The 27483-nt window shown below is 40.5% G+C and overlaps 1 protein-coding gene across 9 annotated transcripts in view; it reads right to left on the reverse strand.

Annotated features, from left to right (window-relative positions):
• SULF2 (sulfatase 2) overlaps nt 1–27483 on the reverse strand; it is a 1739722-nt gene that overhangs the window by 489903 nt on the left and 1222336 nt on the right. For all 9 annotated transcript variants that reach the window (XM_044089924.1, XM_044089923.1, XM_044089925.1 and 6 more), the window contains one exon: nt 11365–11516. In XM_044089924.1, the coding sequence (XP_043945859.1) occupies nt 11365–11516 (152 nt within the window). The remainder of the gene's footprint in view (nt 1–11364; nt 11517–27483) is intronic.

Genomic DNA, 27483 nt, shown 5'->3' on the forward strand with positions numbered 1-27483 from the left:
CGCAACTCTTGAACCAGGGACCTAAAGGTTCATCAACAGATAAGTAAAACATGGTGGAGGTACAGCTTTATAACCAAGCACTTCCCAAACCTCTGGAATAAACTCCCAATGGCTGGATGGATATCCAGAAATTTATGCCAGGACTGAGTGGTATAGCCCTTCTGGAGAAAGGAGGTGTAGCCTGAGTGAGGTTACTGGCAAAGCATGAATGGCCATAATATTCATTAGCCTTGGAATATCTTAAAATTTAAACACTGTGGGAACTGAGATTAGATCAAATGGTATATTCTGGAACTGATAACTGATACTTAAGTGCACACAGCTCCTTGACCACTTGCTATTATTACATGAAGGTGGGTGTCCTAGCGGTCCAAAGAGCATGTCCAATCACCTTCTGTTAGACAGGAAAAGACCAACTGCACTGAGATCATTCAAAAAGCTTCTTTTAGGAAATATGTGCTTATGCTACTTAAATCCAAAACCGGCCAATGGTCATTTGTTTTTTGGCACATAAAAGGACATGGAGTAGCACATGGGCCCATTTTGTCTGGCAAGAACTCCTGACTATTTCTTTAACACCTCTGCTTATGCTGCTCTTTTCTGATGAAGTGGAATGTCTGGCAGGGTAGAACATGGGGAAACTGGAGCAGTATTTTGTAACCTCTAGATATAACTGTTCTCACACAAATATCTGCCCATGGTGATGGCTATCTTTGTAGATAGGCAAAAAAACAGATGGCTCCTAACTGCTTCCAGAGGGGAGTAACCAGAAAAAGCCTTGGGGCTGCTGCTGGCCACTGATAGCTGGACCACACCTGCCCAAAGTTTGCTGAGATCCACTGCCATGGCCACAATCACTTTGGAAGCTGCCATGGTTACACTGGAAACTGCTATTTACAGTAGATCTTCCCAGATTATTGCTTATTTTGTTGCTGTTAATGTCTGTACCACATCTGACATCAGTTCCTCTGTATCTTGAAGAATTTCCTTTGAAGGCTTGAATACTGCACAACAACAGGTGTGGGGTTTGTCTTGCTTCATTTTCCCCAGGTATGTCTTCATTTTGGGCCCAAATACAGAATATAAAGGGTGCTTTGTGTCATTAGCAAAGTTCATTAATCTGAGCCAGGTGTGCTGGCAAACACCTATTCTGGATGCTGCAGCTCTAGAAGAACCTTCAGGTACATTACAGGCAATATTACTTGGCAAGACCAGCCATTGGAGAAACCACTGTGGACTAGGATTTTAGATTGACTTTTATTGATTCTTCAGGTTATCAGAGAATAGTCTGGTTCCTTTTATCAAAAATTTCATCTGAAAAGTCCACCATATGGGCTACACAGTTTAGTGCCCTCAGAGAATTCACAGAGGATATGCAAACATGTTTTCCAAAGTGATCAACCAACAGCTCCTTATCTGAAGGGTGGACCACGAGGTTCTGGGATGTCACAACCCTTTAGAGAATCACTTCTGATACCAACATATCTAATTTGGAAGTTTTTGCCCTGTATAGTCAGTCCCTGGGAAGGCACAAAATATGATTAGCATTTGGAATGAGAGCCATTGTACTCAGAGTTCCCATGTAGCTTTCATAGCGACTCTATGGATGTATGCAGTTGGAGTACTGCTTATGAAGACTTTTTGGAGGACCAAGAAGTGTTTTGCAGCATCCTCTGGAGGAAGGACAGAGGGTAAGTTGACTAATCCCCTTTCTTAAGAATCATTTCTAGGACCTCCTCAACTTTGGTCTCAGTAAAGGAACATAAGGGAATCTCTTTGTTCTGCACATCATAAAGATAGATTAGTTGTGTAAAATCTTACCATAACCATAGATGTTCTTCTCTTTCATGTTGCAGTATTTTCACTGTGGGATCCTCCGCCTCAGGCAACCCGAACATCCGGCTCCTATGCAAAAGCTTAAGGCTAGTTGCTGTCAGGTGCATGGTACATCACATGCAGGGTCATAAACCATGGGCCATAAATAAGACATCTGCATGCAGAGACCTCATAACTGACTGCCCAGTCAGACAACAGTTTAAGGAGAACAGGAATGATGTCATCCAGAGAAGGAAAATGTCATGAAGGGGGATAGGAGGGAGGGCAGGAATACTGCAACATGGAAGGGAATGACATATATGGTTATGGTAAGATTTTACACAACTAATCTATGTCCTTCTATTCTCATGTTGCAGTATTCTTACTTGTGGGAGAGTATTTCAGCTCAAACAGAAGAAAGGGTGGATGAAGAGGTTACAGTCTCCAGGAAACCATGCAGGATGGCCCTTTCAAATTCTGCTCTGGCTCTGAAGCTGTGGAGATGTTGTCCAACTTGTAATGCTTGGTGAAGATATGTACAGAGGACCATGTGGCTGCCTCTAGAATGGTAGCTGGATAAAGGCCCTTGAGGAAAGCCCCAGAAGAGGCCATTGTTCTAGCAGAACGCACTTTTACAGAGTGGGCAAGTCTTTACCATGGAAAGAGTAACAGAAGGTAATAGTCTTGAATATTCAGGAAGATACAGTCTGTTTGGATACACTTTCCCAAGCATCCTGGGGTGGAAAGATACAAAGAGCTGATTGGATCTTCCAATGTTCTTAGTCTTGTCCAGATAAAATCTTAGTTGCCTGTGGACATCAAGGGGATGAGGCACTCTCTCACTGTCATTTTGTGGACAAGAGAAAATGGTAGGTAACTGAATAGACTGGTTGAGGGACAGCTCATTGATCACTTTGGGCATGAAGGAGGGGTTGGTATGAAGAGTTACCCTGTCTTTGTGGAAGACAGTGTAGGATGAAGAGGCCATGAGTGCTTGCAATTCAGGGACTCTCCTTCTAGCTAAAGTAAGGGCTACTTATGTCAGTCTTCCAGGTACACATCTGTAAAGAGGCAGAGGCTGCTGGTTCAAAGGGGGCAGTGGTAAGTTTTTCCAGTACATAATTCAAGTCCCAAGGAGGGGATTGGTTATCTGGGTGGTCTTCTATGGAGGACCCCCTTCAGGAAAAGTTTGACTTCCAACCTGGAAAATAAGAGTGGGTCCATATGTAAGCAGGCTGAAATGGCAGATAAGTGGACTTTCATTTAAGAGTATGAAAGTTCTGATTTTAGAAGCTCACACACATAGGTTAGGACTAGAAGGACATCCACTTTGTAGGGATCTAGTTGCCTTGGAAGACACCAGATGGAGAGCCTTTTCCATTTTGAAACACAGGATCTCCTGGTAGTGGGTTTCCTGGCCTCCTGGAGGATAAATAGCACTTCCTCTGAATAAAGTTGCCTGAAAGGGATCAGGAGTTTATACCCCACAGGGCTAGGCTGAGGGTTTTCAGGTGTGGGTGAATGAGGGAACCCTTCTGTTATGTGAGTAGGTCCACCTTGTGAGGCAACTTGTGGTGACTGCACTTGCCAAGAAATAGAAGAAGAGGGAACCAATGCTGCCTTGGCCAATAGGGGGTCACCAGCAAGATTTTTGGCTTGTCCTTTTGGATTTTTAGCAGGACCTTCTGAATGAGGGGGAATGGGGGGAGGCATAAAGAAACAGCCCCTTTCAAGAGATAGAAAAGGCATCCACTCTCCAAGCTAGTGGGGAAGGGGCTCTGGAGCAGAAAACCTAAAGTTGTCTGTTCTGAGGGGAGGCAAACATATCTATTTGTGGGGTGCCCCATTGGTGGACAATATCTAAGTACACATCTCTGTGTAACATCCACTCGTAATGTTGCGAGAAGGATCTGCAAAGTGCATCTAACTGATGGTTGTCTTGAGATGGAATGTAGACAACCAGCAGTGTGATATTGTACTGGGTTGCCAACTCCCATGACTGTGTTGCAAGCCTACACAGTAAGTAGGATCTGGTCCCCCACTGCTTGTTGATGTACCACATCACAGCTGTGTTGTCTATGAAGATTTGGAGGAGGCTTACCTGTATTAGAGGAAAGAAGGTATTTAGAGCTAGAAGGAGAGCAGTCATTTCCCTCACATTGATAGGCTTTCTCTGGAGGGAGGGCTCCCACTGAGCCTGAACCTTGAGACCATTCATAGTGGACCCCACCCTAGATCCGAGGCATCTGTGTGCATAAATTGCACTGGTTTGGTGGGTTGTAGAGGGTGGCCTGGATTCTGGTTTATTTGATGGATCCACCACCTCAACTCTGTTTTTAGGCATGGTAGGAAGGGCACATGGAATTCCAAGGGGTGACTGTGTTGGGATCAGACATTTTTCACGTACCACTGGAACTTCCTCATGTGCAGCCTGGCCAAGGGCAACATAGGAAGTGTTGCTGCCATGAGGCCTAGAAGATGGAGGAATTGCCTGGCCGAGATGTGATTGACAAGAAGTAACTCCTGGAAGAAACTGCTTAGGAAGAAGACTTTGTCTTGAGGAAGGAAAGTCTTCATCAGGTCTGTTCGCATTCTGCAGCCCAAGAAGGTTTGGTCTTAGGCTGGAGTTAGGGAGGATTTTGACAGATTGAAAGTAAACCCCAGACTCTGGAGAAGGCACATAATAAATTTTAAGTGAGTCCTGAAAGTAATTGCCTCTTCTGCTAGATTGAGGAGGTCATCCAGATAAGGGTAGATTTGAATGCTTTTTGTTCTGCAGTAGGCTACTGCTGGGGCAAGACACGTTGTGAAGACCCTTGCAGTAGGTAAACAAAAGGGCAAGGCAGTAATGGCACAGCAAAGCATAAAAATCTCCTGTAGTCTGGGTGGATGGAGATATGGAGCTATGCCTCCTTCAGGTCCAAAGTGGCCATGAACGCACTGGGTGGCAGTAGTGGAAGAAGGGTTTGAAAGGATAGCATGCAGAAGGAAGGAACCTACAGGAGGGGTTTAACAGGGACAGGTCCAGGATAGGTGTCCAACAGCTATACTTTTTGGGGACCAGAAAAAGCTTGCAGTAGAACCCTGCCCTTCTTGACCTGTGGGAACCCTTTCTATGGTCCTCTGTGAAAACAAATCTAAGATGATCTGGGGTATTAGGTGTAGCTGTTGTTTTGGGAGGGAAGGGTATGCCTTGTGGTAAGGGTTTTTCCTGTCAAGTCATAAAGTACCCTTTTTCCACTACTGATAAGATCCAGCAGTGTGAAGTGATCTGTTGCCAAATGGGTAGACAGTGAGAGAGGCGGGTGGAGAGGGGAAGGTGGTTTAGGCAGTCATGCATTGTTGGATCTATCTGGAAAGGGCTGCCTGGGGGTGGGCTAGGAAGAGGCACTCCTGGGGGATGATGCTTTGCTGGACCTTTTCCTGTATTTTGAGGAGGAGGAGGAAGAGGGGCAGGGTTCCTCTCCAGACAAATGAGGGTTTAGCATGGTAGTTTCTACAGAATTTTGGAACTGGTGAGACCAATAAATGTTTGAGGTCCTGGAGTTCCTTGATTTTTTCCTGTAGGTTTTGAGTAGTTCTGCAGACTGTTTGCCAAACAAGAATTTGTTGTCTAGGGGTGCATCCAAGATTTTGTTTTTAAAATCATCAGGGAGTGGTTGTAATCTGAGCCAAGAATATCTGCCCAGTACAGAGGCTGAGGCAGCTGATCTGGCTGAAGCCTCAACAGCATCATAGCTGCATTTTATAGACTGTCTGGCAACTTGTGCTTCCAAGGAGAGCTTAGATACATCCTGGAGTTTTAGTAGGTGGATCAGGCAAGGAAGAAAGCAAAGAAGTTGCCTGGGAGACCAAGTCTAAGGCATATTTAACCACGAAAGTCTGATAATTCATGGCTCTAAAGGCCAATGTGGAAGATGTATAAATATTTTTTCCCCAGTCTGTCCATGACTTTACTGTCCTTGGGTGCCAGAAGGGATGAGGAGAGGATTTGCCTGGATTGTCTATTTGGAGCCACTCCAGTGATAGCTGAGTCTGCCATGGGTGGTTTAATGAGGTACTTGTGGTCATCAGGGACTTTGTAAAACCTATCCAGTCTTTTAGGAGCTGGAGGCTGTGATTCATGGGTCTTGGAGGCTGAAGCAAATGTATCCAGGTAAGCTGGAATTACAAGGGGGATAGCAGATAGAGAGGGGGACTCCAAATTTCTCTTTTGCACCTCAGTCATCTGAGTGGCATCCTACTTGAAGTACTCCCTCACTTTGGAGATAGTTTCCCCAAAGGTAATATCTTCATGTGGGGAGTCTCCTTCCAAGGAGTCCTCATCTGGGGAGTAGTACTCCAAGGGAGAAGCTAATTGGGAGGGGTATGTAAGAGTCTCATCAGAGAAGGAAGTTTCCTCCTGAATATGAGCAGGTGGGATGGAGGTAACTGAATCTGGCCTAGGGCTGAAGGTAGGCAAGACAGGAGCAAGTGAAGCTGTGGGCCTGAGCCAATGTCTAGGAAAAGGTTTTTCACACTGGCTGTTCTTCAGTAGTGGAAGATAAATGTTTTGTTTTGTGTTTCCTTTTTTGGGGAGTAGTCTTTGTGACTGTTTGTGTAGGAGAAGGCCTAGGACTGGGAGTCAGGCCTGTGGGAGCAGACCCTAATTCTGACACTGTAAGCAGCCATCCAGAGAAGCCCGGTTCCCCCTTGACATCAGCCACAGCTGATGTTGCAGTAACCTCCGTGGACGTGCCTACTGGAGATTCAAGGGTGGCTTTCCCCAAAGTACCAGCCGATGTCACCAGTTCATCCAGACGTCCCTCAGCCCCAAGACTGGTAGCTGGGAGGGCGTCCGACATCGGAGGTACTAGCAGTAAACTGTGAAACCTTGGCCTTCTTTTTAGGCAGCTCCACCTTGATGGCCGATTTGGGTTCCATGCCTAGGGCTAAATGCTGGAGTCATTAGATTTCCACAAATAGTTTCAAGGCTTCCAGGTGACTGCATAGGGTTTTTGGAATGAATGAATGACAAATGCTACAGGTCGTATGGTCATGGGATTGGCCTAAACAGAACAAATAAAGCTCATGGGAATCCTTGTGTGGAATCTGGCGGTTGTATTTACATTTCCCCTTTCTAGATGACATTGGCTATATAAAAGAGCAACAACAACCCAAGACTAAGTAAAAATAAGAAAAAATCCCCAACAGGGTACTTATCTGAAGACGTCTTCTGTAGCATGAAGCAAAGCATGCAAGCTGACATTTGACTGCAGCAGAGAAGTTCTGAGGTCTGTGTGTGCAGATGTCACATTTATGGCCCAGTGTGTGACGTCCCATGCACCTGACAGCAACCAGGCTTAAGCTTTCACATAGGAGCCGGACGTTTGGGTTGCCTGAGGTGGAGGATCCCACAAGTGAGAATACTGCAACATGAGAATAGAAGGACATCAGCTGTTTTGGACTACATAATGCAATCACTGTGTCTGCTCTTGCATGTCATCTTCCTGTGCACTTAAGGTGGAGATGAATCTGCGGAAAACCTTCTCCTAGATGGCAAAGTGGAGTGGGAGAAGCTGCAGTGCTTTGATCTTACTGTACAGCATGAGAAACTGCAATGCCTGTGGCTGAGCAACAGAAATCTCTATAGTAGTAAAGTAGGCTGGCACTGATGTCATAATGATATATCTAAATTATGTGTTTCAGTCTTATTAAACCTGGTATTGCTTAGCTCTAGGCTCAAGTCAGATCAAAATCAAAAACTTTCCTAGGCTGTAGCTCCTCCCATCCTTCCATAATGGTAGTTTATCCTGCTTTCGGAATAACTGGTCTGGAGTTCAGCACTGGCCAAAATAATACTTTATATTCAAAGCCTTCCTCCAGGCTTTACCTCATTTGGGGAAGGAGGAAGGTTAGAAGGTTTGTAGAAGAGGATGGACTTGGATCATCCAGATCTACCTTTATAGTAAGTACACAACTTTTGTAGCTAAGAAGATACAGTCTTTTCTTTAACCTTTAAGTCCTAAGCATAATGGCCTGGGTGTTTAAGAAAGGATATTAGTATAAGTCAGAGTTCAGTAGTTTTACACAACCATAAGACACGAAAATATCACAAAAACGCCAACTTTAATACATGAAGCTTTCGGGTGTTCTACCCTTCATCAGCATATACAAACATATTTTTTTACTACATTTATATAGAGGTCTAATTGAAGTCACATGTTCATACCAGCCACTAAAAACACATAAAAAATTTGCATTCTATTTAAAACATATTAGACACTATATTTTAAAGTTAAAACTCATCAAAGTCCACACAGACCTTAAAACTAATATAAAAAAGAGAATATATACAGAAATTCTAAATATTTTTACTACTCATAAATTGTCATACTGTCGCTTCACTAGCACAGGTTTTATGCTAATGGCATTATTAAGGCCTGGAGTTACATCAGCTTGCAATCTTATGCCTTGGAAATTAGGGAGCTACACTGGATAATAAGATTGCAAGCTGATGTAACTCCAGGCCTTAATAATGCCATTAGCATAAAACCTAAAAATCAGGATAGACATACACTAAAAGCAACTCTTTTGTAATCTGGCCCTCTGTCTCTAATTTTTAATATTGTTTCCTCCTGCAATAGTTTTGTCTAAATATTTTTTTCCGTTGGTATGATTGTATCTTTACTACAGGTCTTGGCTGCTTTCTCATGGTCAGGTTTGGAGCATATACTAGATATACCCTTTCAATTAACAAACCCTACTGTGGAATACTAATCCAGTTGCTTATCTGTGCTTTCACAAAATTAACATAGTCTTTTCATTCCAGTTTATTTGGAAGAGCAGAAAATCTCAGGTTTTCTCTGTGCGCTTTGTGTTCTAATTCTACCATTTTTTGAAACAGCTCTTCTTCAGAAGTTTCGTACTCAGTCAACCTTTCCTTCATTTCATCCTGTGATTTTTGCAGTTTTATCAGTTCATCTGAATAGTTAAATTTTCTTCTATTTTTCCCAGCCTTTTGTTATTTGAGTTGATATATTCCTTCATTGTTTCATTTATTTTAATCACCTCCAAGTACATTTGATTTATTTTTTCCTCTAAATTGCTGGAAGCCATGTTTTGCACCAAAGCTGGAGCTTGAACTACTTTTTGTTGGATAACTACAGGATGATTCCTTGCCAGTGTTGTCTCTTCACCTTTTCTGGTTGATTTTCCTTCAGATTCTCTAAATTTCTTTTTGCTGGTATCTAGGCAGTGTACTTACTAGCCAGTAACAGAATTTTACTCAGTCTGACTTCTTTCTTTCTTTTTGTTCACAATGGGAGAGCTGAAATTGAACTGTTGAGCATTGTAGAGACATCTTGCAAGCATGCCAAACAAATGATTTACCTAAAATACTATTAAACATGGTCCAGAAAAGAAAGCCATAAGGCCACTGCACAGTGAAAGTAATTTTCATGTCTAGGTTGACTGATAAAGTGACAGAAATGATAATGTAGTTTTGTCTATAGAAACTGAATTCCCAAAGAAAGTCAAAACTTTTTTTCCATAGGGGTACCCCACACCATTCATGCAGAGACCTGTATCTGTGCTTCTAATGCAATCAACTCCAACATTGATGCAGCACAGGATAAGAGGAAATCCAGCCTTGCAGCAACCTTCCACAGGATAGTAATTTCATAATTACAATGAGATGCAGTGGACTCAGAGTAAGTTAAATTTAGAAAAACTGGGAGTGAAATGTGCAGCACTACAGGCAAAATTTCTAACAGACATACTGTTTAAAGAACAATAGATTTCATCTGAAATGTTCACTGTACTGTGTCTCAGTACAGTTAGTATGTATATGCAAGTTTGTTTTACCTGGCTGATACACCTTAAAACTGAAAAGTAAACAACTCTTCAGATTGCTTTATCAGACAAGGGAAATCTCACTTTTCTCAGAAGTTCTGTAGCTAAGGAGAAAGGAGAAATCATCTGACTACACTCTAAGAAATTAATAGCAACAAATCCAAATAGAAGAACTTAACTGTAGTGCATGGAGTGTGGTGGTTATACGCCAATATTATGAAAAAGACAAACCAGTTAAGCGCTTCTATTGTGTGAGATCAGATCTTAACAAGTATTAAGCACCCCTGTTTCACTTGTTAGGATTGGGTATCATGCTAGGCATTTAAATATGCCAATGACAATGGCAGAATTCAAAACAGATTTCTTTCTGCCTGCTGTCTTTACCAGTAATCTTTCCCTAACTTTCCTTAAGGTATGCTACTCTATGTTTCTGACAGCACTCGCTAAGTGCTTTATGGCTTTGAAAGCTTGCAAAGCACTTAGGACTTTTTTTATTTTGCACCTAGTAGTACATGGAACAGATAAAGCTTGATGCACTACAAAGAATTAGGACTGGATCTCTGATCATAACCTTTTATTATATGTTCTCATCATGGATGCCAATATTCACCTTTCAAACTTTGCTCTCAAGGTGAATTTCTTGACATCTATGTTTCGAACACTTAATAATCTAGCTGTGTTCAGAGACCTGATCATAAACCTCTATATTATTTCTAGAAATTTAATGAGTGCATCTCATCTATCTAACCTGCAAGGGACTACACATTAAGTGTCATTTGTATTTATTATACAAATATAATTTATTATAAAAATAGTATTATACACTACCTTTCTTTCCACTCCACTAACTACCTTGATTATAGCAAGTTCAGATGCTCATAAGCCTAGTACTTATTATACAGCAGGAACTTCTTATTGTAACATTTGTTAATGTCTGTTATGTACTTCACAGATAAAGATTCTAGTTGTCTACTGATGTACTATGTTCTTCATCTGTAAATATGTTGTAAGTAATTGATATGTTAATTGTTAATTGCTATGTAATCCAATGTAACTACTGTCTGTTTATTTTAACTGTGGAGTTTTTCTCCCCAGGCCTCCGCTGAAAATGGACCTACGTCCAGTCGGACACTCCCGGTCAACAAATGTAAATAAATAATTAATTAATTAAATAAATAACATTATGGCTAATGCACAGTGATGACTTACCTGTGAAAGATGTGGTCTCTATACTATTTGTACTTTTATTTACTGTGGTTTATTCATAAAACATCAAATTGTTTGTTTTATAAGTAGAAGAAAACACATGTAGAAAAACAAAGGTAAAAAGGAAGGTACAAGTAATTAAGAGACAAATCCTTACAGCATGATGACAATATTATATAAAGCAGTCAAAGAATACAGAAGTGCACTCAGAAATTAATCATCCTGTCTAGGTCAACAAAACAAATGACTGCAGCTAGGCAGAAATGAAGTATAATCCCTTCATTTTGTCTGTCACCTGTTTGGGAAATGAAGCACTGCAGATAAAGTTTATTTGCGCTTTACTTATTGTGTGCGTGCTTTTAGCTCTCTTGAAGGGAAGAGTGAATTTCCTTTACAGAGCTGTCTATTGATCTATACCACTGCAAGTATTATCACATAATTACTTGGTATATTTGAACCTTCCATACTACAGGCTCTGCATTACATTGTATAATTCATTAAACTGGATACCTTGGCATAATCATGTCCATGTTTCTCCCTCACTCCATTTCTACAGAGAGAATAGTTGTAGAACCTTGAGTTCTTAATTAATCCAACCCACTCCTTCCAGCCTGGTGGCACATAGGAACCATTATATTCATTGAGATACTTGCCAAAGAAAGCTGTATAGAACAAAAAAAGGAAAACAGAACAAAGAAATTGCAATTTCAAACTTTGAAAGTAAAATGTCAACTGTGATGTTAGGGACTGCAACAGAAAGTGACATTAAAGACATACTTTTGTAAAGAACCACTTGTAACAATAAGTCACAACAGTACCTCTATTTTATAATGTTTACAATGGAAATAAAAGGTTGTATCTGTGCATCATAATGAAAACACTTACATTGCTAGCTTCTCAAATGCAGATCTAGCTTCCACTTTGATATAAACATTCAGTATTCAGGCATGCAAGAGAGTACTTTTATTATGTTATTCATGTGCTACTTGGGTAAGACATTTCGCCATAAATCCTCTTCTTTTTGATTTCAACCAGGATTACTGTCTGGTTAAATGACCTGCTCAGTCATACAGGCACTGTAAGTGGAGACTGAGGGAATCAACCCTAGGACTATGATACAGTTTTTCTACTGCTTGTCACTTGAAAACTGGACCAGTTTTATCTCAGACAGTTCAGCTTAATAAAGCTAACTGCCTGATCACCGTTTTTCCACAAGAAATCACTGACTGTACAGTTTCAAAGCATGCAGTGATTCCATTCTTTGTGAAGACTTCTCCCTATTTGTGTTTCTGCAATGGTAGAGTTTGGATATATAATTTCAGGGTGAGGGCTTGCCTTCCACATGGGGTGAAGTGGGTTTGCTCCCTTGCAAAAATATGCTTACATTTCATTTTTTAAGCTGAACTCTTAACCAGTTTTGTTTGCCAACTTTGTTCCCCACTAACTAGCAGTAGCAGATTATAATAAGGGCAATTTGGTGTTTGTGTGCAGCACATGACCTCAAGGGGCCCACTACAATACTGACCTCATTGCTAAACAAACATCACAGCTAAATGCAGTAACTTAAAAGAAAATGCTACCATGACTCTTTATCTATACTAGGGTAGCCTATTCTGTTTGCAAACCTTCAAAATTTGCTTGCTGCAACCTTACATCTTACCTAGCATCTTTGACTTCTGAGTCAAAGAGAAAAGTTGGATGTGCATTAAATAGATGTACAATGCGCAACAGTCAGTGAGCGTTACACTAAACTGTGCGATCTGCATCTGTAAGTTCTGAGGCTCAGACAGGACATGATGTGAGCCATGGAATTTTAAATGGTTGTAGGCAAGACATAAATACATTGGTATATGTTAGTTATGATAGTCAAGTTCAGATTTAAGTGATTTCATCTAGCACATTAGTAGATTCTTCATTAAAGAAGCCTACTTATGTGCTTTAGATGGCAGCACTTAATATATAAAAACAAACCCAACTGCAGCAACCAAATGAAACTGTAAAACTGTAAAATTCCCCAAAGCAGGCAGAAGACAGTTCGATATGCAGCTAAATCCAAAAACTTGATGAACCAGCAAGTAATCGTACCAAAAAACTTTATTGCAGAGAAAGAAAGTTAGCGCTTTCACAGTAATACCATTCCGCTTCTTCAGACAAACATGAATTGGGACAGAATAACATATAGAAATGACATAATCTCAAACAGCTTAACAGCCAATAAAACAAACATTCATGCAGCCACATTCTCAGCTTAAAGGCATATGAAGTAGATAATATTTACTGGCATAAAATCTGATAAAAAATTAAAAATAAAGATAAAAACATTAACACAAATAAATAAAACATGAAAAATATTCATAAATATATAAACAAACAACAATAAATGCCCTACAGCCATTTATTCCTTAATACACGCTTAATGGGGACATGATCATTCAACCCCATAGCTAGGTGTGCCCTCAGCCTCAAGATCCACTCCAACTCGACCACCTCAGCACGAGTCACTATATCACCACCTCGCAGACCTGGGCTGATCACACATAATACCTGGAAGACAAAGTTATGTTCAGGGCCAGTAGACAAAACATGTTTCGCTAAGGCACTAAAATCATATTGCTTCTTCATGCAATACACATGGTCCCTAATTCTTTCTTTTAAACTCCTGTTGGTCTTGCCAACATAGAATTTATAACAGCACTGACAATGTGCTAAATAAACCGCAATCAGCAGATGCCCTCAACTTCCACAAGTAGCCTGTGACAGGGTGCCTAAAGAACCTAGACTCATTTATAAACTGACAAAAATTGCATTTATGACATTTAGATGTACCCATCAAAACTTGGGATCCAGATGTGACATGTCTAGGAAAACATAACTGTTGCCTTAAATTACTGTGATTCTTATATACAAATCTAGGGCCATCTGCTAATATATCGGAACACCTACTGTCAGTCTGTAAAATGTGCCAGTTCCTGGTAACTATATCTTTCACCATATTTACACCATGGGAAAATTTCAAAACAATGGGAGGACAATACCTATGAAGTGATCTAACTGATTGCCTATACAGAGCAGAAAAATATGGACATGCTCTACTATCACGCTCCTTGGTTATTCTGGCACAAGCTTGATCAACTTCTACTTGGGTGTAACCCCTGATGGCAAACTCTTTCTTCAAATCTGACAAACTTCCTTCAAAGTCAGTAGTAGTACATGACAACCTTGAGACCCTGAAGGCTTGACCTCTCACAATGTTCCCAAATATATGTTGTGGATGCATACTCCGCCTATGGAGATATGATGGTCTATAACAGTCCTTCTTATGCATCCTGGACAGCATTTTTGCCATTCTCCAGCCCGATGTTCACATCCAAGAAATCAACAGTGACTTGAGAACAAGTGAGGTGAAATTTAAAAAAATTGCTACTATTATTTAAAGAATGCAAAAATAAATCAAGCTCTTGCTTGTTGCCTTTCCAACCAATAAACATGTCATCAACAAAATGTCTATATATGGCAATATGACCTCTATGTTGTCCCAATACATGATGGAATTCCCATTCCGACATCACCAAATTGGTGTAAGAATTAGCGCAGCTGGTCCCCATAGCCACGCCAGATTGTTGCCAGTAACATTTATCCTGAAACATAAAGATATTGTGTTCAAGGGACTAGAAGCATGCATAGGAAGTCAATATGCTTCATGTCAAATTTATTACTCCTAGCCAAAACTGCCCTGACCATACTAATGCCTTCCTGGTTGGGAATGTACGTAAACAGGGATACAACATCTATTGTCACTAAAAATTGAATATCTGAAACATCCCCCCTCACTGGTCACATTATATAAATCTCTCAAGAAGTTTTCAGTATCTTTCAATACTTCACTCATGTCAAGAGCTATTCGAAGTTGTTTGTCCAAATAAATGGACATAGCCAACCACTCCCAGCTACAATGTGGGAGTGTAGGGTGTTTGTGGATCTTGGGTAAGCCATGAATCCGAGAAATAACAGGAAATTCAGTAATAAAGTAATCAAATAGTTCCTTGGTAAGTAGACCTAGATTAAAGCATTCAAGTAAACAATTATCTATTCTGTTCTTCATCACACTCACAATATCAGTTTCCACACTAATATATGTATTAGTATCAGACAACATCTGATTCATCATATCATAATAATATCCAGAATCTAAAATCACTACACAGCCGCCTTTGTCTGCCAGGCGGATAGCTATATTTTCATTCTTAATCAAATCATTCAAGGCTTGTTGTTCTTACAACTTGTCATCTGTATTCTATTAATGACTTGATATATTTCTTTCTCACAAACTGTGAGGAAGACATTAAGTGCTGGTGTAAAAGCTGGTGTAAAAACACTGGGTTTCCTAAAAACCTTAAATTCAGGATCCTGCCTCTGAGAAATATTAGGTCCATCATCAAAAAACATACGTAAAGACAAATTATGTGCAAACAACCGTAAATTAATCATACAGTCAACAAAATCCACTTTAGCTGCGGGTATAAATGATAACCCTTTTGACAATACTGACAATTCATGCTGTGTTAAAACATGTCTGGAAATATTCCAAACTAAGTTGTGGCTCCCATCCCCCACATCTTTTTCAAGGAATGATTCTGTTGGACAGAAGGGGGTTCTTTGCATTTCTGTCCTTTCTGTGTTTCGTTGTCGAAAGAGCATTTCCTCCCTGTACGAATAGGGAGGGGCAGAATCGGAAAATCCAGCTGAGACTGTGGGGGCAGTATCTTCCTTCTGACCATTGGACCCAAGTCATTGTGGGTAGCTGGTTCAGTACTTTTGGTAACACCAGGACAGTCCATCATTGGTGTGGAATACACCGAACTCTGAGGCTCCGGTGAAGTCACTTCAGTGCATAAATTCCCACCCATGTTCATGGTATCCAGGGGCTCAACAATAGCCCCCTGCACAGGGGCTGAAACTGAAGTGGATGATGCCAAAATCTGCTTCTTTGCCCCCTCAGTAGGAACAGAAGAATCTCTACTGTCAGAACGATTAGCAGTATGCTGTGTTCTAGGCCATGCAAAGACGTGCTGGTTATGAAAATCATTGATGTCCCGAACCAGCTTTTTCTTCTTCACATTTAGGAGACGTTCATATGCATTCACTTTTTCTATGATGTCATTAAGAAAAATATCTGAAGCATCCAGTCCCAAACATTGTGTCAGCTCACACTGCTCTTCTCTAATCTGTTTGGCTAATTCAGCCTCAACAGGTGAGAAGTACTCGATTAAAAGTTTCAAATAGGCACAACCCGTGTCCAAATTGATCTTCTGCCAACTGGCCAAAAGATCTGGATACGTGTTCCCATAGGTCAGCATGTTCAAGACACTCAGGCCTCTGGGTATAACATGATGTTCCAAACAAGCCTCAAGGTGGAATCGTTGGCATGGTAACCTTTTAAACTTGTATAAATTATTCTCAAGATTTTTTCTCACCTCACGAGCCTTATTGTCCATGGTACACACAGCATTCTGATCAGTGTCCAGTCGCAAATCCCCCATGCACAGAGGATTTTGTTGAATATTCAAAAAATTATGTAGTCTGTTCATTACAGGCAGATTTCTCAAATCTGAAGCATCTTCCGCCACAGCTGCAAACAGTATGAACAACAAAAACAAACCCAACTGCAGCAACCAAACGAAACTGTAAAACTGTAAAATTCCCCAAAGCAGGCAGAAGACAGCTCAATATGCAGCTAAATCCAAAAACTTGATGAACCAGCAAGTAATCATACCAAAAACCTTTATTGCAGAGAAAGAAAGTTAGCGCTTTCATGGTAATACCATACCGCTTCTTCAGACAAACATGAATGGAGACAGAATAACTTGTATACAAATGACATCATCTCAAACAGCTTAACAGCCAATAAAACAAACATTCATGCAGCCATATTCTCAGCTTAAAGGCATATGAAGTAGATAATATTTACTGGCATAAAATCTGATAAAAAATAAAAAATAAAGATAAAAACATTAACACAACTAAATAAAACATGAAAAATATTCATAAATATATAAACAAACTACAATAAACGCCCTACAGCTGTTTATTCCTTAATACAGGCTTCATGGGGACATGATCATTCAACCCCATAGCTAGGTGTGCCCCCAGCCTCAAGATCCACTCCAACTAGACCACCTCAGTATGAGTCACTATATCACTACCTCACAGACCTGGGCTGATCACACATAATACCTGGAAGAAAGAATTAGGGACCATGTGTATTGCATGAAGAAGCAATATGATTTTAGTGCCTTAGCGAAACATGTTTTGTCTACTGGCCCTGAACATAACTTTGTCTTCCAGGTATTATGTGTGATCAGCCCAGGTCTGATGCTGGTTCATCAAGTTTTTGGATTTAGCTGCATATCGAGCTGTCTTCTGCCTGCTTTGGGGAATTTTACAGCACTTAATATATGTTAACTTCTTTGCTCAAGAATCAGGGATAAAGACAACAAGAAAAGGGAGTGGGGTAGAGGAACAAAGGTTAAAATTAATGTCTGGCATTATTTACTGACAGCATTCCTTGGTGATTTACCAGAAAATCAAACTTTTTTACAAGGGACAGCTGAAAAAACATTGTGGTGGTGGTGGTGGTGCATCATTCTGGAAAATCATGGAAAGATCTGACCATAGCCATCAATCTTCCAGCTTTAAAATGTGGAACATTACCACACAACACTGACAAAAAGGGCCAAAAGTGGCAGAGTTCCAAATGATTTTGTAGCACAGTTACCTGCTTTTTCATGCTTAAAAATAGTTCTTTGAATGAATTACTATGATTTGGTATTATTCAGCATCATTTGCCATCAATACTTCTTTAATTTTTTTAAAAAAATGAATGTGTCCCAAACCTTTTCAATGTGGAACAGAATTTGTAAGATTCAAAATTTGGAACATTGTTTATTATGAGGTACAGTTGAGAAATTTGAGAGGTATGTTTTTATTTTTTTCCAGTTTCATGGCATTTGTTTTTCTTTTTTAAACAGCGAGAAATAACACAATTGAAATGTATAAAGTTATAATTATGTTGCATATTTCAGCAACAGCATACAGATGATGATTATGAAGAATACTGGACCTTGCATAATTGCTGATACAGAATATCAAGTGACACCATTATGCAGGTCTAGTGTTCTCTCTAATTACCAGCTTCTGTACTGCACTGCTGTTGTAGTTACTAACAGCATTTTTAAATAGTGAAAGCAACAGATAGATTTATTTGTGTGTAAAGGGCTCTGTGACTTTCCCTTAACCTCCATTGCACTTAATTAAAAAAGTATTTTTGAGGTTGGACAGTTGACAGGTATGTTTGTAATGTCTATGATTTCTGTGTGCACAGCATGGGGCAGTGATGCTATTAATCAGGACACAAATATCAGAATATATCAGGAAGTTACACTGATAACATTTGTGAAATTGTATTACTGCTGTAACAATTTTAGAGCTATGCAAATGCAACAAAGAGGTCTCTGGTGGTCCAAGCTAAAGGCAGAAAGGTTATGAAGATTGGCAAGAACATACTTTTTATAATGTGGTGTATATGTATTTGCTGGAGATGGGGTAGGGTATGGGGGGAGCATGATACTCACAGTAGTATCTTAACCTCTCAGAGCAAGAATTCTTGACAAAGCCGGAAATAATGAGACAAGGACAAATTTTAAATATAAAACTTAGAAAGTTGCTAGAATAACAGGTTTGCATTAGCAAGCATTTTCTGAAGAATAGAAATTCTAAGAATCAAATGTCTGCCATTATTTAGTGACTGTAATTCTCAATGATTTGCCAGAAAACCACAAATTTTATTAAGAACAGACCAAACATGAGAGGCGTAAGTCTGGACATTCTGAGACATTCTGGACAGTTGAGGGGTATGTTTGTAGTGCTTACCATTTATGTGTGCACAGCATGGGCCAGTGTTGCTATTAACTAAAATAAATAAATAAATAGTCTGCTGTAATCCTGCATAAAGTGCTACAGCTTTCTGTTCATTGTCTTCCAATTATTAATTGGAAGGCAATGAATAGAAAGCACATGAGTATTACATAGTATAGTAGAGAGTTGCACATAAAGCTTCCTTCTTTTTTCTTTATTTAAATTCTGGTAAGCAACCAGAAATAGTATTGAAAACTGCAAGCACTAAATAAAAGGGCTGTAGAATGGCTGTCAATGGAAGAAGCTTGTTTGCTCAGTTTAAAGTCTGACTGTTCATTTATATGAAACAATTGGAATATTTACTCTCTGGCAACTTTGTCAAAGTTGAAACAACTCCTTACTTTGCCTCATGCTCTTTGTCTGCCCCTCAAAAAAATCTGTGCTTTTCTTGCAAATCACAGAGGAATGCACGTCACTGTATAAGGTGGGGGAGGTCGGCTATGAATGAAAGCAACTTACCTTCTTGCCTTGTTCTAATTTTGAAGTCTGGGTTTTCAAGACTAGTGTGCATTTATATGAAACAAGTTGGACAATGTATTCTCTGTTAACTGTTTGTGTGAAACAACCATGAAACTGTCCTTGAGTTCAGTGAATGTCCATAACCTTGCCTCATAATTTTGGTCTGGTAAGTCACTGCGGATTGTAGTCACTAAATATCATGGGAGAGGGGGGGTCTGGCTGCAACTTGCCATCCTGTTGTTTGCTTATTTTAAAGTCTGGAGTTATAGGACCAGCATGCATATATATGAGATATTTTGGAATATTTATTTTCTGGTGACTAATTGTGTGAAAATGTGTTGTCTGTCTCTGATTTCATAGAATGCCACTCACTTTACCCCATATCTTTGATCTGTGCCTCATAACATTTGTGATTTTCTGAAAATTCATAGAGGATTGCAGTTACTAAATAAATGGTGGGGGGTGGTTGGCTGTGGCTGAAAGCAAGTTACTCTATTTGTCATCTGTCAGTTTAATGTCTGACTTTACAGGACTAGTGTGTATGCATATATATATATATATATATATATATATATATATATATATATCTTTACATGACTAGTGTATATATATATATATATATATATATGGGTCTATATGAGTACATCGACATGTCATAACATCAACATCCACTAGTTCGACATGAAATCACCGACAACTCATGTTAGCGAAAATTCAAATAGCCGACATTCACTTCTTCGACAAGTGCAAATTAAATATCCGAAAACAGTGTACTATATAATACAGTTGCATTACAGTGTCGATCCGTCCCATAACTCTAACACAAAACACATAATGTAAAGAAATCCTCAACATGACAGTAAATGAATACTACAAATTACAAAACGGACTACTGCCATTTGAAAGTGCCTTGCGATACCATGGAGACATCCGACATAAGATGGGTTTCATTTACATTTTAAGTAACCCCGCGATTGTTTCAGTGCAGAGCACATATCGCTCTGAGTAACGTGCGTATTTAACTTGTACAATTACTCTCTGTTTGCTAACTACCTCCACGTGTTTATTCAATTTTGATTAGTGTAATATAGCTTTATTTTCTGCTCATGCATTTTGCTTGTTGTCGAACAAGTCAATGTCGATTATTTCAGATTTCGCTAATACCAGTTGTCGGTGATTTCGTGTCGAACTAGTGGATGTCGATGTTATGACATGTCGATGTACTCATATAGACCCATATATATATATATATATATATATATATATATATATATATATATATATATATATATATATATAAAATAAGTTGGGCTACTTATTCTTTGATTATTTTTGCCTCTAATTTTGTAGAATGTCCTTGACTTTGCCTCATATTCTTAGTCTGTTCCTAATAAAATTTGGGGTTTCTGGCAACTAATTGAGGATATCATTCAATAATCAATGACAGATATTCAAGTTTCAGACTTCCCAGCCTTCAGAAAAAAAATATGCCAATACAAAACCTGTTATTGTAGCAATTTTCTGAGTATGTGAGAGAACTGTGTCTCTGGTTCTGGATTTTTGTCTTCATTATTTCCCAGCTTTGTCTCTGATTTGTGAACTGTAAGCTTGAGGGAGATTATTTTTATCACAATCTGATGCAGTGTAAAGTAACAATAATTGCTGGTTGGGAATGTAGGCTGTCTTTGGATGAAAGTAACTTACCATCTAGTTTACTCCATTTAAACAGTCTGGCATTGCAGGGCTAGTATTCATTTGGATGAAATAAGTGGGAATACTGAGGATACTGTTTGTTTTTTGTAAAAAGGACTTGAAATCCATTATCATATCATAATTAGATAAATATTTTTACCATGATCACACATCTAAGGTGTCTACTGTCAATAGTGAGGTTATAATTGCTGGGTATGGGAGTTGTGTATGAATGTGAATGGCTGACTCTGGCAGCCATGATCAAGTTAAGCAGTTGTTAAGTCTGCATTTGTAGGGTTAGTGTGAATTTCTGTAGTGGACATCTGAGGTATATGCAATAAAGTGTCTGTAATTTGTAGGTAGGGAGATTGGAGAATTATAATGACATCAGTTTGAATTGTCTTAAATTAGGAAGGTGAATGCAAAAGAACATACTCATTTATGTATGATCTTAAAAAAAGTGTGTGTGTTTTTTTTTGGGGGGGGGGTGGCATGGATTGAAAAAGTACAGCTGTGTACACTTACCATAAATGTAGATGTTCGAGTGTATTTACTGTTGTAGTCATTACATTTGGGTTATCTGCTTGCAGTAGCCCTCAGTTGGCCTGATTAACAAAATGTTGGGTCCTGCATCGGTTGCTGTCCCTTCTTCCATGACGTCAGGTCGTCAGGGGTATAAAACATGCAGCCGACGCCATTACATCAGTTTTCTTGCCCCAGATGTCAGGTGCCCCCCAATGGAAAGCAATTCACTTTATAAATACAAGGATATACCTCCAACAAAAAAGCAAATACACCAAAAAGCTTTTAGAGCATAGTAAGTTAGAGTAGAGGTATAGCCAAAAGAAGAAAGGGGGCTGGAGGGAGGGTATCCAGGACTGCAATAGTGAATACACTCGAACATCTACATTTATGGTAAGTGTACACAACTGTACTATGTTCTTCGTGTTTCACTGTTGCAGTCATTACATTTGGGTAGATTCCCAAAGCTAAGGTTGGGAGGAGGAATTTAAATAGAATTAGGACCAGCTATAAGACCCTGCAAGACTGCAGTGGCAAAATCAGCTCTGGATTTAGAGAAAATTGTCAAATGATAATGCTTGATGAAAGTATGTACAGAACTCCAGGTAGCAGCTTCTAGGATGTCTCTATTAGGGATGCCCCTGAGAAAGGCTGTAGAGGTAGATGCAGCCCTGGTTGAATGGGGTCTGATAGTGAGATAGGTTTTCCATGGTGCTTATAGCAGAAATTAATGCAGTGGCCTATCCATTTTAAAATGGTTTGTTTTGAAATAGCTTTCCCCTCTGTCCCTGCAGCAAATGCCACCAGCAGTTGTTCAGATTTCCTTTGAGGTTTAGTCCTGTCCAAGTAGAGTCTAAGCTGTTTGTGCACATGCAAAGAGTGCAGTATCCATTCCCCTTTGTTCCGTGGGTTAGGAAAGAAGGTAAGCAAATGAATAGACTGATTAAGAGCCACACTAGATACCACTTTGGACATGAAGGAGGGATTGATTCTGAGGGACACACTGTCCGCATGAAAGATGATGAAAGGTTCCACTGCCATACGGGCTTTAATTCAGATACCCTTTTTGCAGAAGTGATTGCTAAAAGGAAAGCTGTTTTCCAGGAAAGAAATTTTAAACCTGCAGTAGCAGCTGGCTCAAAAGGAGGAAGAGTGAGTTTCTCCAAGACAAAGTTAAGATCCCAGGCTGGAGTTGGAGCTCTCCTGGGTGGCCTTAAATTTTTGGCCCTTCTGAAGAACTGCTTGAGCAGTAGGTGAGAGAAGAGGGGAGGCTCTGTGCTATAATGAGCTGAAATGGCTGAGGCATGAATTTTGATGGAGGGAAAAAGACAAGCCCTTATGAAGCATCTCAGTCAAGTATTGTAGAATCTGAGGTGAATTGGGCACTGCTGCATTCATTCCTTGAGACTGGTTCCAGGCACAGAATCTTTTCCATTTTGCAGCATAAGATTTAATAGTACCATGCCTTCTTGCCTCTAAAATGATATCCATCACTGATTTACTGAGGGATGTTGAAGTAGAGATTAGGTAATTAGCCAGGCTACTAGGTTCAGGGTTTGCAGCTGAGGGTGCAGAATCTGGTTCTCCTGCTGAGACAACAGGGAAGGAAGCTGAGGCTGGTGCCATGGAGCCAAGCATGGCACACTGCGCCAGAATGGGTACCAGTGTTGCCGAGGCCAGTCTGGTGCAATTAAAATCATCCTTGGCTTGTCCTGTTTGATCTTTAGTAGTACCTTGGAGAGCAGAGGCAGAGGAGGAAAGGCATAAACTGATAGGTTTTTCCAGCTGAAGGATAGAGCATACACTTTCCAAGCTAGCCTGTGGGGAATCCTTGTGCAAAATTTGTCCAGTTGATGGTTCTGGAGGGAGGCAAACAGATCTATATCTGGGCTCCCCCATTTGCTTGTCAACATGTTGAAAATCCTTGGTTCCAGTTTCCACTTTTGTAGGTCCATGAGGTTTCTGCTTAGTCCATCTGCCAGTGTATTTAGTTTTCCTGGCAGGAACTGAGCTTGTAGATTCACTTGGTAGCTCAAGGCTGTGTTCCACAATGCCATGGCTAGTCTTTAGAGGGGGGTAAGAATGTGTACCCCCCTGCTTGTTTATGTACCACATGACAGTGGTATTGTCTGTCTTTACCATTAGTTGTCCTGGAAGAATGTGGTCCTTGAAGGCTGTTAGAGCATTCTGTACAGCTAACATTTCCTTTTGATTTATGTGCAGGTGCATTTGACTTGGTTTCCATTTGCCCTGAATGCACTTCTCTGCCAGACGAGCCCCCCATGCATAGTCTGGTGCATCTGTTGTTAAGATTTGGGCAGCAGGGGGTAATGTGAATGGTAGTCCCCTGTTTTGGTTGCAGGCCTCTGTCCACCAAAGGAACTCTAGGCGTAGATAAGGTATGATAGGAATCCTTGCTTCTAGATCCTGTGAATGTTGACACCATAGGCTTTTGAGATACCATTGTAGTTTCCTCATATGCATCCTTGCATATGGAATTAGAAGAATGCAGGAGGCCATGAACCCCAAGGCTTGCAGTATTTGCCTTGCAGATAGCTGGGTTTTTCTGGCCACTTGTTTGAAGTAAGTTGTCAAATGAATCCATTTCTCCGGTGTGAGGAATGCCATCTGGGAAGTTGTATTCAAGCTTGCTCCCAGGAATATAATTTGTTGGCAGGGTACCAGGTGGGATTTCTTTTCATTTATGGTGAACCCCAGACAAGTCAGTACCCTTTGAACAAAGGCCAGATGATTCAAAAGAATGTCCTTGCTTTCTGCCTGAATTAGACAATCGTCCAGGTATGGGTATATTTGAATATTTCTTTGCCTGCAAAATGCAATGACTGGAGCTAGGCACTTTGTGAATACCCCGGATGCAGTAGATGAGCCAAAGGGCAGTGCAGAGAACTGATAGTGCATGTAGCCTGCTTTGAAGTGTAGGTATCTTCTGCAAGACTCCCTGATTGGGATGTGCAGGTATGTTTCTTTTAAGTCTAGTGTTGTCAACCATGCATCCTTGCCTAGCATAGGAAGCAGCTGGTGAAGAGTCAGCATTTTGAATTTTGGAATCACCAGAAAGGTGTTTAGAATAGAAAGGTCCAGGATATGACGCCATGTATTGCCTTTTCTGGGTACCAGGAAAAGTCTCGAATAGAAACCTTGTCCCTTTTCCTCTTCTGGTGACAGCTGAAAAGCCCCCATGTTTAAGACAGAAAGTACTTGATTTTGGGCCTCTGCCCACTGATTTGGGGGTAGATCTGACCACCCACTTGGTGTTGGTAATGTGTGGAAATGAAATCTGTATCCTTGGGACACTATATTTAAAACTCATTTGTCCTGGGTAATGAGTTTCCAGTTTTTGGCCTGCAGACCAATCTTTCCGCCTAAAGGAGCATTCAGTTGGGAAGTGCTTGGAAGTTTTAAAAGCAAGTCATTGAGACAGTTTTCCATAGGGGGGAGTCTTACTACTCCCAGGTTTGGGTGCAGAAACCCCCCATGGCCTAGTCTTGTGTGTCCCTTGGGACTGAAACTTGGGGTTTCTGCTGTGTCTGGGTTTGGCTTGAGAAAACCTGGAAGGGGCTGGAAAGGACCAATTTTTAGAGGGCCAGTGCCTACTAAATCTAGGAGGCTGAACTTGTAAGAAATCGTTAACAGTTTGCATAGATTTAGCTTTATCTTCCATCTTTTTAAGAACTTCCTCTGCCTTGTTGCCAAACAGGCGGTCCTGATTTAAGGGAGCATCCAACAATTTAGCTTTAACATGATCAGGCAAACCTTGCTCCTTAAGCCAAGCATGCCTTCTGAGCACAGACCCAGTAACAGCAGCCCTGCAAGAGGCCTCTAATGAATCAAATCCACATTGCAAAGTATGTTTTCCAACCTGTTCAGCAGAATGCATTAAATCCTGTAATTCTTTATTTTCAGCACAGACAGGAATTAACATAATTTTCTGTTTAAGCAATCCAATAACATGTTGTTGATACTTTAACATATGAAACTGGCAGTTTAAAGCCCTAAAGGCCAAGGTTGCTGAAGTGTAAACTTTCTTAACCCATCTATCCAGTGCCCTGGAGTCTCTATCAGAGGGGTAGGAATTTTAGCAGTAGAGAAAGAGTGCTTAAAGGTACAGACGTCTTGCACTGGCCAGGAAATGAACCCAGGTCAACTGCTTGGAAGGCAGCTATGCTCACCCCAATACCACCAATGCTGCTTAATGTCCTTGGGTCCCTGTGAAATAGTCTCTGGATCCGCAATAGGATTTTTAAAAAGGAACTTGTGAGAATTAGGAACCCTGTAATATCTGTCAGGTTTTCTGGGAGCAGGAAGAAAAGAATCAGGGGCCAAACTAGATTCTGAAAAGGCATCATCAACAATGTCTATTACAGGAGGTATAGCTAAAGGCCTATGCTGAGGCAGGAGTAAGAAATCCCTAAACCTCTTTTTTGATTCAGAAAAATCCTGGCTTTCCCAGTGGAAATGCTCCCTTAGAGTATGTAAGGTCTCACCAAAAGAAAAATCCTCTGGAGGGGAAGCAGAGGGAATAGAGTCCTCTGCATCAGAATCCTCCTAAGTAGATAAGGGCAAATCCAGATCATCAGAAGAATCAGAAAAATCAGAATCCTGTTCAGAAGATTCATAAACAACTTCAGTCCTAGGTCTCTTAGAAGGGGGAGGTTGGCTTCCCCTGATTAGAGTTATAAGATCTTCAGCCATTCTTATCATTTGTTTTTTAGGCATAGAGGCCTGAGCATGCGGCCTGGGCATTGGTTTCTTAGGCATGGTTCGAGATTTTGGCCTAAATGAAGAAGGAGGCATCAGTTTAATATGCAAGTTCGTAGGCCTGAATACACTCTCAGGAGACGGTGCCTGCACAGCGGCTCCGGACCCATCCAAGGTATTGACATCTGCAGGTTCCACAGTTGAAGCATCTCCTGGCATACCGAACTCTGAATGGATCTCAGTAGAGGCCCGCGAGTCAGAAGTAGCTTGTATCAGGGGCTGCAAAATCACCTCACTGACTACCAGTGAACTGGTGACTGGCTTAGGAGAAGCGTTGTCGGCACCTTTGGACCTTGGCAGCCTGTCTCTGTCTTTATCTTTGCATTTTATGGAATCCCGGTAGTCGGATGGCTAACCAATGACATTTCTGGATAATTAAACCAAGAACCGAAATATTTAGAAGCGAAAATATACCGACAATGGATAGTGCGCTGATTAAATAAAGCATAAACCTGACAGCAAGGTAGGTCGTGGTCAGGGCCTAGGCAAGGAATACAGTACGAATGAAAATCTTTGTGAGGTGTTTGCTTTCCACAAGTAATGCAATTATTAACTTTTACTGACATCGGTAAGGAGTAAGAAAAAGTTTCCCCAGTGGGGTACTTAGCTTTAGTTGAAGACTTCGGTTCTGAAACTTGAAAATGAAAATTTCAGGAGTTGGCTGACCAGCACTTGCAAACTGCTTCTGCTTCGGGCACTGCACGGCAAGAAAGACTGATGCAATGGCCTTGGCTGCATGTTTTATACCCCTGACAACCTGACGTCATGGATGAAGGGACAGCAACCGATGCAGGACCCAAGACTTTGTTAATCAGGCCGACTGAGGGCTACTGCAAGCAGATAACCCAAATGTAATGACTGCAACAGTGAAACACAAAGAACATCAACCTTTTACTTTAAATTTTCAGTCTGTCAAAGACTACACATCTCTGCTGCATGCTGCTGGAAGTGTATGAGGCCCTAAGCATGCTGCCGGTATCTTGCATATCACTAACAAGCGGTCAGTGAATGCAGTCAGGCTGCAGCTGACAAATCAATATGTGTATGTGCCATCTAGCTGCACTCAAAAATCCAAATGCAGATGTCTTGCTGAAAGGTCATGGTACGTACTGTGCACACTCTTCTTAAAAGGTTTTCTGGATGCTACCTGGAGTTTACTGTCTTCTTGCTGCCAATGTTAAGCATTATCACTTCTTCATGCCC

This window comes from Protopterus annectens, chromosome 12.part0 (assembly GCF_019279795.1).
Source record: "Protopterus annectens isolate FY-2018-M chromosome 12.part0, PAN1.0, whole genome shotgun sequence".
NCBI lineage: Eukaryota > Metazoa > Chordata > Ceratodontiformes > Protopteridae > Protopterus > Protopterus annectens.